The following is a 20,965-nucleotide window of genomic DNA, read 5'->3' on the forward strand; positions in this document are numbered from 1 at the left end:
GCGACTGCCACTCCTTAGAAGATTCGGTTCATTAATTCTGTTTTATTCCATCAATGCTTTTTGAGCTTCTGAGGATCTCCAGCATTTTCTGCTTTTAGTTCAGATTTACAGCAGCTGCAGTATTTTGCTTTTGTACGTAAACAGATTGCTACGTACCTGAGAGCTCGTCCAAATATACAAACAGCAACTTTGTATAAAATTCTCTCCTTGGTTACCTAGTGGAACTTTTCCCGTGTGGGAAGGGGCGGAGTCAGGCCCAGGCGAAAAGGGGCGGGGCCATGCCTCGTGTAAAGGGAGCGGGGCGGGGACCGGCGCGGGGGGGCGTGGCCATGTCTAGGCGGTGGGGACTGAACCAGAGTGGAAGGGCGGGGCCAAGTTAGCGAGCGGAGACCGGATGGAGGGGCGGAGACCGCATGGAGGGGCGGGGCCAGGATGGGGCTGTCTTGCTTCTGCGTGAGAGCGGGCGCGTTCCGCTGAGTCCGGGTGATGGAGGAAGAGCGACACCGAGCTCCGAGAGAAGCTGTGGGTTCCGGTTCTCGCGGGAGCCCGAGCGGCCTGGTCACCAGGCAAGAGGAGGAGGATGAAGAAACAGAGGAGGAGGACGGGCCAGGCTGCCCGGTGGGGGAAGCTGTGGGCGAGGCTGGTGCGGAGAGCGAGCAGGAGGCGCTGCTGTGGCGCACGGCGAGCTGTTACTCGGGCTATTTAACAGCTGGTGCTGGAGGGGAGGTGAGAGGCTGGGCCTGGGGAGGTGAGAGGCTGGGCCTGGGGCTCATCCCCGGAGCGGCGGGGCTGACTGGGCGGCGCCGGAATTCATTTCCACAAAGCTGCAGGAAAGTTGAAACTGTGGCTTGTATCGCCCCTCAGATGCTCGGTGTCGGTACAAAGCGGAGAGAATCGGCTCAAGAGAAGAGGCTTTTAAATCGGAACGTAAAACACTGATTCCAATATAAGTCATTGAAGTTGATGTGAAGAGAAGTTGATATTTTGAGCTTATTTTTTTTAGCTTGCTGCCTGTTTCCAAACTCGAGTCGTGTTTCCCCATCACTCCTGTGTTTATTGATGTCCATTAAGCACCTGGTCCAACAACTCCTCAGGTTTAAAACTCACCCTTCTATTTAAATTACTTGGTGACCTCTCTAACTTACTCCAGTCCTTTGCCCGCCATTGGCAACCATACCTTGAATTGTTTAGGCCTAAACATCTAGAATTTTCCCCCTAAACCTTTCTTCCTTTTAAGATGTTCCTTAAAAGTCTCTTTTGCACAATTTTCTGTCAACTGCCCTATTGACTCATTTGACTTGGTCTGAATATGATCCCATGTAGTACCTTGGGCATTTGGCTATATTGTATATACACTGTTGTTTAAGACTTGCTCACAGCTGTTTTGCTGAATATACTAAAAGTTACTTTGGTGATGTTGGCTGAGCGAGGAATGTTGGTCAGTATACTGAGAACTGCCTGCTATTCTTTCAATAGTACCATAAGATCTTCTGCATGTTCCTGCAAATGGGACCTCCCTTCCAGTGCCTGCTATTCTTTCAATAGTACCATAAGATCTTCTGCATGTTCCTGCAAATGGGACCTCCATTCTAAAGATAACAGCTGTGACAATGCAGCACTCCCTCAGTGCTGCACTGAAGTCCTGTATGGAATTTGAATCCATTATTTTCTGGTATTGAGAATTCTAGAAGTGTGCCAGGCTGATATATAGAAATTAAAATCTCATTATAAAATGTTGTCAGAGTGCAAATCTCATTGCATTACTACTGGTGGTTGGCCCTTGGTTAAGCAACACCTCGATTTTAAAAATTCTCATCCTTGTGATCCCGCCATGGCCTTGCCCCTCCCTATTTTGCCAGCCCCATAGCCAACCAAGATCTGCACTCATCTAATCCTGGCCTCTTGATCATCCCGACTTTTAATTGCTGCACCATTGGTGGCCCTGCCTTCAGCTGCCTAGGCCTTAAGTGCTCGAATTACCTCCATAAAGCTCTCTGCCTCTGTACCTCACTTTCCTCTTTTAAGACACTCTTAAAAGCTACAACTTTGACCAAGTTGTTCGCCATCTGCCCTAATATAGCCTTATATAGCTCCATGTCAAGATTTGCTCTGTAACCCTTCTGTGAAGCACCTTAGGAAGTTTTATTGCATTAAAGGCACAAATAAACATGAGTTGTGTCAAAGTTTACAGGGCCCCCAGCACAACGTTTGAAAATCACTGTGACTGTGATGAATGGGAGAGGTGTCCAATATGTGGCCTACAGATCTTGTCAGTTCAGTCCTATTTATTGTTCACTGTTGTATTTTAATTATGTGGGCCTGGACTGTAATTTTTTCCCCCAGTCCTGTTCCTGTTCGCCTTCAGCCTGAATCCATTTTGGAATCCACACATGTTGACAGCTGTCAGCCTGTCTATCCTGTCTGTCATGATAGTTGATCCAGATACAGTTCACTGAACTGAAGAAAAAAAACCCAGCAATTTCTATATTTCAAGCTGCTCTCACCATGGAAATAGTTGTTCTAATGCTCTAATGAGTTTGCCCTGCTGTGTGGCAACCCCCCTTGAAATGTTTGGATTTCAGTTTAGGGGTGTGTGACAGAATAATTGTTCGCAATGTATATTTGTACTGCTGAATGATGCAGAAGGAACTGGGATAAAACTGTTTTCATAAAAACATTGTTACAACACAGGTCATTCAGGCCACTAAATGTTTTTCTCCATCAGCCAATCCTTTTCTTCCACTCCCCATTCTGTAAATATTCTACTTTTTCAAGCAATTATCTAATTTCCTTTTAAAATAATTGACTCTGCTTTACCAGTGGTTTATGGTAGAGAATTCCACCCTGTATCAGATTCAAGATTTGTATATCTTAACTTATTTGGTTGTCACTTCTCTTTGATTAATTACCTCCATTAACATTTAGGCTCTCATCTGGTAGATCATCGAAAATCTCAATATCCACTTCCTCTGTGAAAACTGCAGCAAAATAATTATCTAGCATCTTTTCCATCTTATCTTTTTCCATTACAGGCTTATTTCCTTCATTTAGTGGCCCTACGCCTACTTTATCATAATTTGTTTATAGAAAGCCTCTTTACTGCCCTTTTTAGTAATTTTTCTCTTGTACTCCCTCTTGGCCTTTCTAGTCACCCTAGAAGTTTTTCCTATATTTTCGATTGCACGGTTGCATACATAGTGTATACTTTTGTGGGTTTCCTGTGGCTCAGTTGGTAACTGCTTGCCTCTGTCACAAGGTTCTGGGTTCAAGTCCCACTTGAGGCCTTGAGCACAAAAGTCAAGGTTGACATTCCAGTGCAGTACTGAGGGAGCATTGTATTGTTGGAGGTGCCATCTGCAGTAGTAGGGTCTGATACGTACAGGGTTAATGTAGGTCTGAGTGCAGTACTGTCCACAGTGATGTAAGAAGGCACATGACCCAGAGCCATGGTCAGTCTAGAGATGGACAGAGATGGGTAAAGGCCTAGGATGGAGTCAGCTCACGTCAGTACCATCTATTTTTATGTATATAGTTGAGCTGTAAATAAAGACTTGCAATTAATATACTCGAGACTGCAAAGTCTACTTCATGGTGTCCAAAGCAGGATTCTTCATGGTGGCACCATCCGGATCAACAACCCTTATCCTCACAAGAATGTAGAAAACCTAAGAAAAAGGCCACCTTCAAAGGATTCTGAACTGAAACAAACTCCCAACTGAAGCTACAGATATGAAGAAAATTCACCAGAAGGAAAAAGGAAACTCCCTTGGAAGTCCAGCTTCAGCAAGCGGAGCTCACAGCCTGTAACGGTGAGATTTTAAAAAAATTCCATGCCAGCCAGTCCTGAGAATCCCCTTTTCATTCAGTCAGTCAGAAGTGCTGTTTGAAAGAAATCCGTTGCCAATCTCGACACCCTGACTCAGAATCTCAACACGTGCCTTCCAAGTTTGGTAAAGAGAAGAAAATTAAATTAATTAACTTTGTCTATTTTGGTTGCCTCACGACCAGCCGATTTCCTAATCATCAAGCCTGCAGTTCTTTTCTACGCATCCCAACTCGCAACGCTATACCGCTGATTAAATTAAGTCGAAAGCTGGCCGACCCTTGCAGATTGGGGAGTCTTCTTCAGGCAAAAGTATGTTGCAGTCATTTTGGAAAGTCCATCTAAATTTGACCAGCAAAGGAAGACCCATTGGTCATCAGTGAACAGTGACGCCATCTTAGAAGTCTGTAATCTCTTAAAGCTGTGCCCACACTTTTAAAAATCTTCAAAATGGATCATAACCCCACACTTTGAGCTGCACTGGGATTCACCCAGACCAGTCACGGAATTGGAGTTTTTGGAGGAAAAGATTTTAACATACAGCATTGCTACAGGCCTAAATTTAAAAAAACTAAGAAGTCAATACACTTCTTTACTCGATTGGGCCAATTGCAGATGACGACATTGTACGACAAGCTATCAATGAGTCATCTGCCAAATTTGAGGATGTTTTAAAATCCTTCGAACATAAGGACAAACTTACGAACAAGGAGCAGGAGTAGGCCATTCAGCCCCTCGAGCCTGCTATGCCATTTAATAAGATCATGGCTGATCTGATAGTAACCTGAAATATGCATCCCACCTACGCCTGATAACTTATCACCCCCTTGCTTACCAAGAATCTATCCACCTCTTCCATAAAATAGTCAAAGACTCTGCTTCCACCACCTTCTTTTCAGGAACAGAGTCCCAAAGACTCACGCCCCTCTGAAAAAATTTTGCCTCATCTGTTTTAAATGGGTGACCCCATATTTTTAAATAGTGACTCCTAGTTCTAGATTCTCCCACAAGAGGAAACATCCTCTCCACATCCACCCTGTCAAGACCCCTCTTGATCTCATATGTTTCAATCAAGTTGCCTCTTACTCTTCTGAACACCAGCTGATACAAGCCTAGCCTGTCCAACCTTTCTTCATAAGACAACCCACCCATTCCAGGTATTTGTCTGGTAAACCTTCTCTGAACTGTTCCCAACGCATTTGCACCCTTCTTTAAATAAGGTGACAATACTGTACATAGTACTCCAAAAGTGGTCTCAATGGCGCCCTGTACAACTGAAGCATAACCTCCCTACTTCAGTATTTAATTCCCCTTGCAATAAATGATAACATTCTATTAGCTTTCCTAATTACTTGCTGCCCCTGCAAACTATCCTTTTGTGATTCATGCATTAGGACACCCAGATCCCTCTGCAATCTCTCACCATTTAGATAATATGCTTCTCTTTTATTCTTCCTGCCAAAATGGGTAATTTCACATTTTCCCACAAACTCCATCTGCCAGATCTTTTCCCACTCATTTAACCAATCTACATCTTTGTAGCCTCTTTATATCCTCCTCACAACTTATTTTCCTACCTTTATGTCATCAGCAAATTTGGCAATCATCTCATCCATCCCTTCATTGAAGTCATTTATATAAATTGTAAACAGTTGCGGTCCCAGCACTAATTCCTGTGGCATACTACTCGTTATATCTTACCAACGTGAAAAAGACCCATTTATGCCTACTCTCTGCTTCCTGTTAGCCAGCCAATTTTCTATCCATGCCAATATGTTACCCCCCCCATACCATGAGCTTTTATTTTCCGCAGTAACCTTAAATGTGACACTTTACCAAATGCCTTCTGGAAATCTAAGTACAGTACATTCAATGGTTCCCCATTATCTACAACACATGTTACTTCCTCAAAGAAATCCAATACACTGGTTAAACACAATTTCCCTTTCACAAAACCGTGTTGACTCTGCCTGATGACCCTGAGCTTATCCAAGTGCCCTGCTATAACTTAACATAAGGAAAATGTTAGAAGTGAAGATGTTAAGCTAACTGGCCTGTTGTTTCCCACTTTGTCTCCCTCCCTTTTTGAATAATGGAGTTATATGTGCTATCTGCCAACTTAATGGAACCTTCCCTGAATCTAGGGAGTTTTGGAAAATTAAAACCAATGCATCAATTTACTCAGTACCACTTTTCTGGCGACTGTAATTTTCCTGAGTTTCTCCCTCCCTTCCATTTCCTGATTTATAGCTGCTTCTGGGATGTTACTTGTATTCTCTATAGTGAAAACTGATGCAAAATACCTGTTCAATTCATCTGCCATCTCATTGTTTTCCATTATCAATTCAGGCTCACTTTCAACCTGAGATCCAATAAAATATTGGAGAGAGCCAAATTTAATAAGAATCCAAATGCCCAGGGAACCTGTTGATTCCTTCATAAATAACCTCTGCTGTCTGGCAGAAGGATGTGAATATGGCGATTTAAAGTCTGAGCTCATCCTAGACAGAACCGTGGTGGGTGTTGCAGACGATTCACTCCTGACCTACAAGCTATAGATGACCTTACCCTAGACAAGGCAATTCAGCTAATAAGACAGGATGTTCATGTAGTTCAGACATGGGGAGAGAACGCTACGTGGGACAGAAACCAACCCTCAGTCCACCATGTCGGGTTGCAGCAACGCAGGTCCATCCAAGTCAACGAAAGTAATTCCTGAGCTGCCCAACAGAGCGACCTTGCCAGCGCTGCAGTGCAAAGCGCCCTCACAGGAAAGATCAGTGCCCTGCGAGTGCAGCCCAAAGCTTCCACTGCAACCACCAGCGACACTTTGGTAAACTCTGCAATTCAAAACACAGCCATCCCAAAGATAATCCAAGAGGCTGAGACTGAAAACCCTGAAGGGAGGCAACCATGCATCTTGAGTGAGATCAGAGAATGCAGCTCTTCGTTTTGGAATGCTGACATCCTGGTAAATGGTCATCTAACAAATTTTACATTAGATTCAGGTGCCAGCGTAACAGTCCTGTCAGACGAGTCATGGCTCTAAGGCCTTTGGATTGAAACGATGGACACTCCGCTGTATGGAGCAGGGGGAGTCCGACTCCCAGTCATCAGCATGATCCTTGAACCACTGAGGTATGGCAACAAACAGATCTTAGAGCTGATGTACATTGTGCGGAATCATCCATTCTCTCTTCTGAACAGGAATGTCTGCGTAGCCCTAGATCTCCAGGTAGTAAAAGATGTCAAGACCACCACTGTTGTTAGCCAGCCAAAACAGCACATGACTGAGTCCTCAAACCCAAAGAGTATTCAGACTCTGATTTCACCTGCAATCTCTTTTCTTTTTGCGGAGCAGATTTCTCCGTCATCATCCAGGTCCTGGAAAGTCCCAAATAGTCAGACCAACCTACCCCACACGAGATTACCATAGCACCTCCAATAGAAGTGGTACCAGAAGATGAACATTCTGAGGAGCCTCTACCTTCAACGATGATGATGGTACAGTCAGCAGACATACCAACTACTGTGTACACATGGCAACTTGCAGCCAGAGTGCCAGAACCACAAGGGATGCTGGAACCTTGTAGCAGCCTCGCACCATCAACAACAAAACGGAGGTGACCATGATGCTCCTCAATCATCTTGCCACAGGATCGCCTTCCTCCGCCTCAGAGAGCTTCCCACTGGCCCAAACGGAAAAATAAGAAAAGGCACCGCTAAGCAGATGAATACCATTTTCCACTCCATAAGACCATAAGACGTAGGAGCAAAAATTAAGCCATTCGACCCATCGAGTCTGTTCTGCCATTCAGTGAAATCATGGCTGATCTGATCCTCAACTCCACTTTCCTGCCTTTTTCCCCATATCCCTCGATTCCCTTGCTGATTAAAAATCTGTCTATCACAGCCTTGAATATACTTAACGACCCAGCCGCTACAGCCCTCTGCAGTAAAGAATTCCACAGATTCACCACCCACTGAGAGAAGAAATTCCTCCTCGTCTCGGTCTTAAATGGGTGACCCCTTACTCTGAGATTATACTCTCTGACTCTAGACTCTCCCACAAGGAGAAACAACCTCTCAGCATCTACCCTGTCAAGCCCCCTAAGAATCTTATATGTTTCAATAAGGTCACCTCTCATTCTTCTAAACTCCAATGAGTACAGGCCCAACCTACTCAACCTCTCCTCATAAAATCCTTCCATACCCGGGATCAGCCTAGTGAACCTTCTCTGGACTGAAACAATCTATAACAGCAGCCATGCACTGCCAAACCAGGCAGACCAATCAGGTGTGGTTTAACATCAAGCAATGGAAGAAAGGGAAGAGATGATACCCAAATGCCAGTCCAACCTACCAAGCCAACAAAAACCAAAGCCTACCACTCCCCTAACAGAATGGCGAATGAGATGTGGAAGGGGATTATAAGGCCTCCAGACTGCCTGAACCTCTAACTTCAAGGACTTTTACAGGGCTAACATGAACAACATTCTCGCTACCCCATCTCCCAGCTTCAAGTCCTTGAAGCTGCTGATATACTCAGATTACGAAGTCTATTTTATGGTGTCTGAAGCAGGATTCTTCATCTTTTGGATGAGATGTTAAAGCAAGACTCCATCTGTCTGCACAGGTGGATGTACAAGATCCTATGACACTGTTTCAAAAGAGAGTAGGGGAGTTCTCCCTGATGTCCTGGATAATGTTTATCCCTAAATCAACATCACAAAAAGCAAATTATCTACTCATAATCACATGCTGTTTGTATAGGTTTGCTGAGTACAAGTTGGCTCCCACATTTCCTAAATTACAACAATAACCATGCTTCAAAGTACTTCGAGGGGGCTTGAACAGGTGCTGAGCAGCTGTTTTCTCTCTTGGAAGAATCTAGAACTAGGGGGAACAGTTTCAAAATAAGGGGCCTCCCATTCAAGGTGGAGATGAGGTGGAATTTCTTCTCAGAGGGTGGTTGCTGTTTGGAATTCTCTTCCCTGACGAGTAGTAGAAGCTGGATCATTGAATATATTCAAGGTTGGGTTAGACAGATTTTTGATTGACAAGGGAGTCAAGTGTTACGGGGGTTATGAAGGAAAGTGGAGTTGAGGTTGCATTCGGAATCAGCCATGACCTTATTGACTGATGGAGCAGGCTCAAGGGGCCAAATGGCCTACTCCTATTTCTTCTGCTTGGGTGTGAAAAGCATTCTATAAATGAAACCTCCACTTACTCAGGTGCCCCCACAACCTCCCCTCCCATCTCAGGTGCCCCAATCCCTGGCGGAGTGGGGGGGCGGTGCTTGCTGCTACCCTTTCAGTGACCTTAAAGCTCCGCCTTGACCAATTTGTGTTTGTGTCACAGATTCAACACTTGGAGCGAAGTCTAGAAGAAATGCTTACTAGAGTGGATGAATTCTGTGGGATGTTGGACATGGTATGTAGTTGTTTTAGCATTTTTACTCTTGCCTTCTCTATATTCTCCTTTAGTAAGGAGCTTACCTCTGTTGAGCGCACCATGTCAAGAGGGTGGAAGTATTTCCTATGTTTCCCTGTGGCCTTTGTTGGTGCTGTTCCATGAGAAGTCAGTGTGATTTTAAAGTTGATTGAGTCGGACTGTTTGTATTCTTCAAGAGGGAATTCCTCACAGCCTAGCAGCATTGACCTAGTTGTCCAAATATAAACTGATTTAAGCTCACAATTGAGATAGATGGATTCAAGGCAGACATTGCCAAGACTTAAAGCAGTTTAATTGGTATTTAAGTCCAAAAGCAGGAGTTAACTTTCATAGGTCCCTGCTGCATAATAATGTACCAAGTTGCTAAATCATAAGTGCACCCTAGCTTAGAATCATTGAATGGTTACAGCATAGGAGGAGGCCATTTGACCCATCATGTCTGTACCGGCTCTCAGCAACCAGGTTAGTCCCACTCGTCTCCCTTCCCCATAGCCCTGGAAATATTTTCTGTTCGTGTTTATCCAATTCCCTTTCGAAAAGTCTAACCATATTTGCCTCCACCACACTCAGACAGTGCATTCTAGATCTGACGCACTTGCTATGTGAAAAGAAACAGGTTTTTCTTTCTCATGTTGCCACTGGTTCTTTTGCCAATCACCTTAAATCAGTGTCCTCTGGTTCTTGACCATTCTGCCAATGGGAACAGTTTCTCTCTATCTACTCTGACATGATTTTGAACACCTCTAACAAATTTCCACCGAACTTCTCTAAGGGGAACAGCCACAGCTTCTTCAATCTATCCATGTAACTGCAGCCCCATATCCCTAGAGCCATTCTTGAATGCCTTTTCTGTGTTTTCTCCAAAGCCTTCACATCTTTCCTAAAAGTGCGCTGCCCAGAATTGAACACAATCCTCCAAGTTGAGCTCAAAGAAGAGTTTCATAAAGGTTCATCATTACTTTATATTATTGTACGCTAGGCCTCAATAAAGGCCAGGATCCCCTTTTTAACCACTTTCTCAACCTGTTCTGCTAGTTTCAACAATTTGTGCACGCATACCCCCAGGTCTCTCTGCTCCTGCCCCCCCGCCCCCCCCCCCCCCACCATCCCTTTAGAATTCGGTCTTTTACTTTGTTACCTTTCCTTGCTCTTCCTACCAAAATGTGAAGCATTACAATTTTCTGCATTAGATTTCATCTGCCATATGTCCGCCCATTCCACCAGTTGTCTTGAAGTCTATCATTATCCTCCTCACAGTTCACAATGCTTCTAAGTTTTGCATCATCTTCAAACTTTGAAATTGTGCCCTGCACACCCAAGGTCATTAATGTAGATCAAGAAAAGCAGTGCCCCTTAATACCTTGGGGAGCCCCACTATATGCTTTTCTCCAGTCCAAAAAACCATTCGCTATCACTACTTCCTGTCACTCAGCCAACTTCGTACCCATGCTGCCACTTTCCCTTTTAATCCGTGGACTTCAACTTTGCTGGCAAATCTATTATGTGGCACTTTATCAAGTGCCTTTTGGAGATCTATATTCACCACATCAACCACCTTACCCTCACAAACCATCTCTGTAATCTCATTTTTAAAAAAATCTCATTTGAGTTAGTTAAACATGATCTGCCTTTAACAAATTAATAGCTTTCCCTAATTAATCCACTCATGTCTAAGTGCCTTAATTTTATCCTGGATTATCATGTCTAAAAGCTTTTCCACCACTCAAGTTAAATTGACTGACCTATAGTTTCTGGGTTTATCGTTACGTCCTTTTTTGAATAGGTGTGAAACATTCACAATTCAATAACCCTTTTGAAATGCAAGTTTTTCAGTACAATATACAGATTAATATGCTATTTTCTGATGTAGATTCGAAATGATTCATCTCAGATAATGAATGAAAATATCCCTGAAATCCATGCAAAAGCAGATGAAATGAAGCAATTGTACAAAAAGATTGATAAATTGGAGGTGGGCTATTTGTATTTTTACTTTTGTTAGTCATTTATCTTGTGATAACAGTGGAAAAAGCCACATAGAAAGCTTCCATTTTGTAGTTATTTATAGCATATAAAAATCTTGCTTCTATGTGGTCTTCCTGTCAGCTATTTTTCATTATAAGTTCCAATGTCCAAATTTACAATGGAAACCATCTATGTAAACTTTGTTTTTTGAATGCTATCAACTCATAGAATCATGCAGGCATTGAAAGAGCTATCCAATTATTTCCACTCTCTTGCCTTTTCTCCATAGGCCTGCAAATTTTTCCTTTTCTGGTATAATATCTAATTCCATTTGGAAAATTAAATTGAATCTGCTTTCTCCCAAGCAATGCATTCCAGATCATAACAGCTTACTGTGTTCATAAAATTAAAATGTTCCTCATCCCGTAAGGTTCTTCTGCCAATTTTCTTCAAGTTGTCCCCTCTGGTTATAGACTCTGCCACCAACAGGAGAGTTTCTCCCTATTTAAATCTATCAAAACTTGTTTAATTTTGGCCATCGCTAAACTTCCCCTTAATGTTATCTAATCTGAGAAGAACAACAAATAAATGTTTGTTTCTGTATGTCTTTGAAGTTTTGTGGCTCGTTGTTTAATAATGTGGAGGTTAATCCAATTTTGCATGAAAGGGAAGATGCAGTTACACTGAAAGCAGAGAAGAGCATGCCGCCCAGTGGCTCAATCAGTTCACTCAATGAGTACAGATCAGGAAGGTCTCTGGTTCAGACTCTATACTGATAACTGGATTTGACAGTAAAGGTACGCAATATATCTCTTAAACCTGAGATTAGGAATGAGAAAATCAGCTGAACCATCTGCTCCTGATAACTACTTGTCGACCCCTAATGAGCCTTTGTACATGTTAGTGCGGCCCACTCAAGCCTACACCTATCATACTTCCACAGTGAAATAGCATTCGCTCTCAGGGTCACAAATAATGGTTCCTTGGATGTGGTAGCAGAAATGTGTCTGTGCACCCCAGCCAAAGCATTGATGATTTGAGAAAGGAAAAACATTTGAGATGTTTAATACTTGTACAAAGCTTTGCACAATGTCACATTAAAAGAGAACTGCTAGATACAAGCAAGATTACCTCTCAAAAAAATTCAGTTTCGATGTGCTTTCAAGGGAAGCTGTCTATACTATAAAATGCAGCCAGTTGGATGTTTAACTAATTGCATGCTACTGTAAGTTACAGGCCTTTGCCAAGATGATTGGACAGAATGTATGTGTGCTGGATGACCAAGTGACAAAAGCTGAAGCCGAACTTGGAACCTTTCCCAGCGCATTTAGAAAAATCTTGCACTCAATCGGTACACCAGCATTCCTTAATGTGAGTATTCTTGCTGTTTGCTACTTTAAAATTCATAGCATATTGAGTTTAACTATTAACTTTTTCTGTTCATTGGACATTGTAGCAGCTGCTACACATATTTGTGGAAATCTCATTGGCAGCTGCAAGTGTCCCTATATAGTTAACCTCCATGCTTAAGAATATGAAATTCTGAGCAAAAAAACTGATACCAAACCAACTGAGAACAAAAATGAAATGGGCAGCAAACACTAGAAGTCTTTAAAAGCAGAAAATGTTAACAATTTGAGTGTAGATCATTATAGTCAGATATCAATAGGAAGACGAGCAAGTTATTTGGAACTGAACAAACAAAGGGGAAAGGAAGGGAGAGAATGAATGGAATAAGTTTGATTGCACTACATGTTGTATAGGCCTGCAAAGGAGCTTTGATATTTGGGTCTTCTGTATGAATCGCCATAAATCAATGAGAGCTGGAAATCTAAAAGACAGAAAATGCTACAACATTCAGTAGGCCTAGCAGCATCTGTGGAGAGAGGAACAGAGTTAATGTTTCAGTACAATGACCTTTCTGTCTTTATACCATAAATCAATGTCTGTGGACTAGCTCCCTGCAGTTACATGGCTGATGTGACAAGACATACTAGACAAATTTCTACTTTGTCAGGAAGATGCCAGTGTTCTGGCTATATTTGAACAGCTTGAGGTATGGCTGGTTCTGGAGCATATGTCTTCAGCACTATAGCCAGGATGTTGCCAGGGCCCATGGTCTTTACTGTATCTAGTATGCTCAATTGTTCCTTGATATCATGTGGAGTGAATCGAATTGGTTGAAGACCAGCATCTGTGATGGTGGAGACCTCAAAAAAATTCTTTCGAGTTATCAACAGTCACAGATTGCAACTCTTTCGAGTACAGTCACAGTTCTTGGTTTCCGGGAGTGGGACATGAACCCACAATCCTCTGATTCAAAGGCGAGGGTTCTATGAACTGAGCCACAGCTGACACCTCTATGGTGGAGACCTCAAGGAGGAGGCCAAAATGGATTGTTAATTCAGCACACCTGGCTGAAAATGGTTGCAAACACTTTATGTTTGTCTTTTGCACTCACGTGCTGGACTCGACCAACATTGATGATAGGGATGGTCATGGAGCCTCCAACTTCCATTACAGTAAGCTCTTGTTTTAAGCTGTGGTTGTGTTCCTGGAAATCGCGACTTTAAGTGAAACAAATTTGTGAATCACGGATTCCCATGGGAATCAGTGTTAAAGCTGGCGTTAGGTTCCTTTGGTTTTCCAGGCAAGAAATGTCCAATGTACAAGTTGAAATACTGTACCATATATGTGCAGCACTGTGCATTCCTAGCTGAAATAACTTGCAAAATAAAATAACGCATTAATTATAAAAGAAATCCTGTATAATTTCAAATTAGATAACACTCACCAGCCTCCAGATGTTTTAAAAATGTCTAATTTCGCTGCTGCAGCTGCAGGTACTCGACCAGCACTTACTGGGTGTTTCTGGCTCATGTTTAAAAGTAATTTAAAAGACTCACCCACAGCAGGCACTCAAACTCCAAAAGTTAAATCAAATTTAAATCCAACTTTTTTGCTTGAAAGCAAACAATTCCAACTTTGGATGCCTCTGGGTTTTTTTCAAGAAGTGTTGCTTTGAATACAGTACAGACAGCCTCCTTAAAAGTGGCGCCGAGGACTTACTGTAGTTTAATTGTCCACTGCAATTCATGACTGGATGTGGTCTGCAGCGCTTCGATCTGTTGATTGTGAGATTGCTTAGCTCTGTTTGTAGCATGCTGCTTCCACGTGGTTAGTATCCTGTATTGTAGCTTCACCAGGTTGGCACCTCACTTTCCATCTTCCCACTGAACCAGGTTTGGCCATGCAGATTGATAGTAATGGCAGAATGAGGGATATGCTGGGCAATGAGGTTACAGATTGTGATGGAAATATAATTAAGCTGCTGCTGATAGCCCACAGCATCTCCTGGGATGCCTAGTTTTGATTTGTTAGATCTGTTAATCCGTTCACTGGTAGTACCACTAGTCATGATGTCACTGGGACAGGAAATACCCAGGGATGGTGATGGAGGAGTCTCAAATAAGTAGGACTGGGCTGGGTGTGTTTGTGTCCAAATCTAATGCCTAGGTCTGGCCCCTGCAAATTTATTCTTAACATACTCCTTTGTACTGGTTAAATGTAATTGGATGTCTTGCTAGGGGGCACTTACGCATCAACCACATTGCTGTGGGATTGGAGTCACATATAGGCCAGGCTGGGTAAAAACAGAAGGTTTCCTTCCCTAAAGGACATTTGGAAACCAGCTTGTTTTTTTGACAATCCAATAACTTAACAGTCAGTATGACTGATATCTGTTTGCTATTCAAGATTTATTTTATTTTAAACTGAACTCATTCACAAACTGCCATGATGGGATTTGAACTCTCAACCCCAGATTATAACATAACCATTACACTACTGTACCCTGATGAAGTACTGGATACTATACATTTACTTGCTATATTTAAGCTCACTTATTTGTTTGGAGAATGAATCTTGGTCTAATGGATTGTACATTTGATTAGTATCAAACAGACATGAATCGTGATGGCCGGTGTACCGAGTACGGATTCTTTGTAATCTCTGAACGTCTCTGTCATTTACTTAGAGGAATATTCACTTCAGCTTATAGAGAATATATCATTTGCTTATAGGAGGACCAATGATGCTGAAATCAAGGGTTAAAAAATAATGATCAAAGTTATGATATACTGAGATGGTAGGAGCCCTGATCCTAATCGATCTGCTTTTCTCATTGTAGAAATCATCCTTTCCAAAGAGACAACAGCAAATATTTGAGCCTCCAACTCTCTTCCGGACAGAAGATTACTTCCCAGTGCAGAACTCTCAGCCAGGTGAATGATGACACTGAAAGAATAGCAGCACAAAAGAAGGAATCTAATTCCCTAAATCCACTGGATGCATCAGTAACTTGCAGTTAATAATGAACCAAGGTTCAAATCCTCATGAAACAGGCTGACATTCAAATCCTTGAGGAAAAGGCCAACACTCTTGTCTTCCATTTAAATCTTCAAAAAATTACTTCGGTTATGAAGCTGCTGCTTAAATATATGTACAAAGTAAATACTGCTGCCAGATCAGGTTAGACCAGTATTAATGTTTATCTACAGATTTATGGTTGCCAAAGATGGGCTTTTGTGCTGATTTGATAACCCAAGTTCTGTTTGAGACTAACTTTGGGTTTTTTTGATAGTGATATGTGGTATCTCTTCTAATACCCAAGTCATGTTTTTTGCACTCTTTTTGAATACTTCCTTTGCCTTAAAACACAATGTGCTTCCAATTTTTAAAAAAATTCTGCAGAATTTATATAGTGGGCAGAAAAATCCCTAATTAATTATATTAAACAAAATATCCGATTTTTTTTTTTTTTGATACAAATAACTACTTTAGACACCAGATTTTATAAAAGGTTTTTCGGGTTGGAAAATATTAAATTGCTGTTCAGTATTGTAACTCCTAACAATGCATGCTGTGTATTTGTTTTAATTGTTAAAATGGTGCAGAATATCATCTTATTTTAAGAGAATTGAAAACAAGACAGACTATATTTCACTGGCAATATTGAGGTGCATATATATAATAAATTTTGCATTGGTGCAAAGCAGATTTGGCTAAAATTGGGTTTTTTAATGATGCCCAAACAGACTCTGAAGTGGGATGAGCCTTCCTGTCCTCCAGGAGAGAAGCTTCATAATTTGGACAGTGACTCTGGATTTAGGTTGCCTATACACTTAACTGCAGCATCAATATAAAGTGAAATTGATTTATCCAGACACAATAGCTGTATTGTGAACATATTCTTTGTTTGCAGTCGTGTCTTAGGCTGGATTTGTAGTACATGCCTTAGAAACTTTGAGCAGCTCTAACATGGGCTCCAGGAAGAGATCTCGCACCTGAGGACTGCGACATGCTCAATAGCCTGATTTAGTATCACCTTTGCATTGTTACGCATCCAAAGCTACTTAAAGCCAGTGACAATAGAATCATACAAACATAGACAAAACAGCAACAATTTGCATTTATATAGGAAAACATTTATCTGGAAAGATATACCAAACTGCTTTCAGGTGATAACCCACATGAGGTATTAGGAGGCATGACAAAAGTTAAGTCAAAGAGCTGAGTTTTAAGTTTGGTGGAGTAGGGGCAAGTGGTGGAAGAGTTCAAGAGGTGAAGTGGAGGGGTGTAATAGAAATCCAGTTAGCTATTTTGACCATAAATTATTAACTAACAATATGATATTAAATGGTGTTGTAGCAATGATTACAACCAGAATACGGGATTTAATTGCTTTTAAAACTCAGTTTTAAAATACCTGTTAAAAGAAGATCGGGAGCTCACTCAATTCACTAATTTCCATTATGCAGCAGAGGCCTCCCTTCTATTATGGCAGATATTCATTGTTCGATAATGTGTCTTGCTTCTAGATTTGATTTCAGTGCTGTTGACCTTTTTAAAAAGCTGGTCACTTCAAATGCTGTTCCACCTAGTGCAGAAGGTAGGCTAATCAGGACGACAACACAGAAGGTGGCTATTTGGACCATCAAATCCATGTAGGCTTGCGGCAAGAGCAATCCAGCTAGACTATCTCCTCCATCCTATCCCCATAGCTCTATAAATGTATTTATTTAATTCCCTTTTGAAAGCCATGATTGAATCTTAACACCTTTGCAGGCAGTGCATTCCAGAGCATAACCATTTGCAGCATAAAACTATTCCCTTATGTCTCTATTGGCTCTTTTGCCATTCACCTCAGATCAGTTTCCTCTAGTTTTCGACCATTCCCTCTCTATCTATTCTGTCTAGCCAGTCCCTTGTGATTTTGAAAACCTCTGCCAAATTTCCTCTTAATTTTCTCTGCGCTAAGAACAACTCTTAACTCCTCCAATCTATTTATGTAACTGGTTCCAGGGAGAGGGACTTCACTCTTGTAAATCTTTTCTGCACCCTCTCTAAGACCTTCACTTGATTTCACATTCAGGGCAGACTGAATGCTCCACTGCAATTCCCCTCTGCCTCCTATCCTACTCCTGTCCAGCAGTTGTCATTTTACCAGTGCCTGAAACACTCCGCCCTGTTCTCTTGCCCACATGTCTGTCCTTGGCTTGCTGCATTGTTCCAGTGAAGCCCAACGCAAACTGGAGGAACAGCACCTCATCTTTCGACTAGGCACTTTACAGCCTTCCGGGCTGAATATTGAATTCAACAACTTTAGATCTTAAACTTCCCCTCCCCCCATCCCCACCCCGTTTCTCCCCCCTCCCTTTTTTTTCAATAATTTATATAGATTCTTCTTTTCCCACCTATTTCCATTATTTTTAAATCTAAAACTAAAACTTTGTTAGTCTTTCCACCCCACCCCCACTAGAGCTGTACCTTGAGTATCCTGTCTTCCATTCTTAATTAGCTCTTTTCTCGGACAATATCACCACCTTCAACACCTCTTTGATCCTTTTGTCTGTGACATCTTTTGATTATCTGCTCCTATCACTGCTTGCTTATCTCCACAATCACCACACCCTCAGCTTCTCTCTCCCCCCGCCCCCCCCACCTTAGACCAGCTTATATTTCACCTTTCTCCTAACTATACTCAGTTCTGCCGAAGGGTCGTGAAGACTCGAAACGTTAACTGATTTCTTCTCCACCGATGCTGCCAGACCTGCTGAGTTTTTCCAGGTAATTCTGTTTTTGTTTTGGATTTCCAGCATCCGCAGTAGCTTTTAGCTTTTTGTTTTTATCCCAGTTTCTTCAATTGGATTGTCTGATGGCACCTGCTTTGTGTCTTTGAGATGATAATGTCCCAGTGTCTTTACACAGTATCGATTTGGTTTCGGTATTGACATGTTTGAAAATTAACCCCTCGCGGTACAGCCTGCCTCTGTGTTGAGGTTTGGCCAGTTTTGTTTTGCAGTGTTTATGTCCATTAAGCGAGATCTTTGGGATTTTTATATTTAGTAAAGTCCCCCTTTAATATCTCAAACACTGAAGATATTACTTCTAATGACAAATCTTATCCTGCATTCTGGGAATTGCAAGCCTCAGCAGACCACTGCCTATACCCTAGAGTCCCTTCTTAACCACTTCCCCAGGTTTTGCCTTTTAGTTCTACGCCTCAGCTTACAAGACAAAGCTGATATATACATCATGATTAACTGTACAATGGCTAACACATGTGAAACAATTCTGACCCAAGAGCGTTTTTCAATGTTGAGACCAAGATCCCACCAAGATCCAAGGTGGGGATGCTATTTCTCTGATTTCATTCCCTGTGTCTCTGTTTCTCTGTTCGAGAGTGTAATAGTGTTTTTGAGGCAATTCCACCCCCTTTAATTTTACGAGGTGCTCGGGCAATGGTGGAAAATCATATCCAAAATGAGCTACGTAATCTTGGAGGTTTGGGAAGGCCCTGTCTACTGGAAGATTCATCGCAACATGATCCCAGATAGGGATTATCCTTACTTGTGAAATCTCGATTTCCAGCTGGGGTTTGAAACAGAAAGCCGGGTCCTGAATAAGGCACCACATATTCAGTTCTGTTGAAGGGTCATGTGGACTCGAAACGTCAACTCTTTTCTTCTCCAACGATGCTGCCAGACCTGCTGAGTTTTTCCAGGTAATTCTGTTTTTGTTTTTGTTTTGGATTTCCAGCATCCGCAGTAGCTTTTTAGCTTTTTGTTTTTACCACATATTATTGCATATCCTAGACTGACTCGCCCTGGTGGTAATGGAGTATGTCCCGTTGCCCTCATACGCCACTCGGGGTGGAACATGGTCCTGGGCCATCACCTCCATAGTGCATTTGATGGATTGTGTACTTTCTGATTCAAACCCACACACTGGTCGATCAAATTCATTCAGGTGATATGGGCATAACACCACATGTGCCCCCCCCACCCCCCACCCTTTCCTGACACCCTTTTAAGTCCATGCCAGACATAGAGCTCCCCCATTTGAACACATATTGAGGGGTCTTTTGATGCTGCACATGTACCCCATTCCTAATGACCCCAATATTCTCCACCCGTTATACCGGCTGTTGTGACTGGCCCATTACTGACATTTGTGTTAAGATACCCCCCATATGTATATATCCCTTGCTCCTTCTCCCACCATTTGCCCCAGCACGATTTCGTACCCCACTTTTCCCGGTAACTTGTCTGAGTGAGTAGTTTCCTAGACCCTGGATACATCAGCCTTACTCCTATCTGTCTTTCGTAGCCACCACCACCCCACTGAGATGTTTCCCTGACTCTCCAGGCACACTGGCCTTCCCTCTTCCACCCGTACCTTGCCAGCTGTAATATTTAATCTTTGGGCAGGACAGTGATGTCTCACCGAGCTGTTAGCCGATAGAATTGGAGTATTTGGTCAAATTTGACCCCAACCAACCTGGCCACTTTCCCTCGTGGAATATATGTTTATCCCATCCTATGGTTTTCCCCCATGTATTACGATGGGTCCAGCCCCCCATACACCCGTAGGTGAAGGATATCTCGGTGTCTCCTTGCTCCGTCTGTCTGGCTCCAACCAGGATCGTTACCACATTCAGCCACAGGATGCATTCCATTTTGTGCCCTTGGATCCGATTTGTTTCTACAGAAAAGAGAGAAAAAAAGGAAAATAGCACTGCTCTGAGGCGTCCTCCCTTTTAAAATAGATATCACAGTTTCAGGAGAAATTTTAAAACATACTCATCCACACAAAATCTTTGTCACACACACATTCTCTCACAATATTACAGCTTTTGAAACACATTAAATAACCAGCTGTTTGAAAACCACATACAAAAACAGACCACAAGGAGTTAAGCAACTTTTAAGTGACTCAGACACTGACTTGCAAACACACAGAGAAATCACAAAGACCCACTCTCACTTAGCCCAAGCGTACAACACAATTGGTATAATACCTCCAATATCTACTCATTGACAAGCACTGAACACTGGAGCACAGACACACAAATTCACTATTAAAACAAACACACAGACAGAAACAGAATCCACGCACATACACACTAGGTTTCTTTTGCCATTCACATAGCATTTTAACTATACCGTGGGCATATCAACTTAATCTCTTATACCTTCCCCTCACCATTTTCCATAGCCCCAAAGTTTATCTTGTATATCAACCTTATGCAAACAAACGGTGTTGTCCACGTTACCACATTCTCCTTCCCTGACTTCCAGGGTAAGGTCTCTTGCGGCTTGGGGTTGGTGTGTGAGGAGACATCCGTGACACCCTGGGTCGGGGTGTCTGGCTGCTCCTCCT

General features: G+C 42.3%; 1 protein-coding gene across 2 annotated transcripts; it reads left to right on the forward strand.

The window, feature by feature from the left end:
* The first annotated feature begins 408 nt into the window (after positions 1–408).
* LOC144679020 (biogenesis of lysosome-related organelles complex 1 subunit 4-like) lies at positions 409–16,972 on the forward strand. 2 transcript variants are annotated; one of them, XM_078539245.1, is made up of 5 exons: positions 409–726; positions 9,185–9,256; positions 11,148–11,249; positions 12,473–12,613; positions 15,432–16,972. In XM_078539245.1, the coding sequence occupies exons 1-5, from the start codon at positions 487–489 to the stop codon at positions 15,531–15,533; spliced, it is 657 nt and encodes a 218-aa protein (XP_078395371.1). In that variant the 5' UTR covers positions 409–486; the 3' UTR covers positions 15,534–16,972. The 2 variants fall into 2 exon arrangements, with proteins under 2 accessions (XP_078395371.1, XP_078395372.1); XM_078539246.1 differs by having other exon boundaries at positions 12,479–12,613.
* The last annotated feature ends 3,993 nt before the right edge of the window (positions 16,973–20,965 follow it).

The sequence above is a fragment of the Cetorhinus maximus genome, chromosome 3, assembly GCF_964194155.1.
Source record: "Cetorhinus maximus chromosome 3, sCetMax3.hap1.1, whole genome shotgun sequence".
Classification (NCBI taxonomy): domain Eukaryota; kingdom Metazoa; phylum Chordata; class Chondrichthyes; order Lamniformes; family Cetorhinidae; genus Cetorhinus; species Cetorhinus maximus.

Bases quoted from the DNA above. Each gene is read 5' to 3' on its own strand.
- LOC144679020 (XM_078539245.1), top strand. From the start codon at position 487: ATGGAGGAAGAGCGACACCGAGCTCCGAGAGAAGCTGTGGGTTCCGGT. The intron at 9,257-11,147 runs GTATGTAGTTGT...TTTCTGATGTAG, and splicing joins TCTGTGGGATGTTGGACATG to ATTCGAAATGATTCATCTCA. The intron at 12,614-15,431 runs GTGAGTATTCTT...TTCTCATTGTAG, and splicing joins GTACACCAGCATTCCTTAAT to AAATCATCCTTTCCAAAGAG.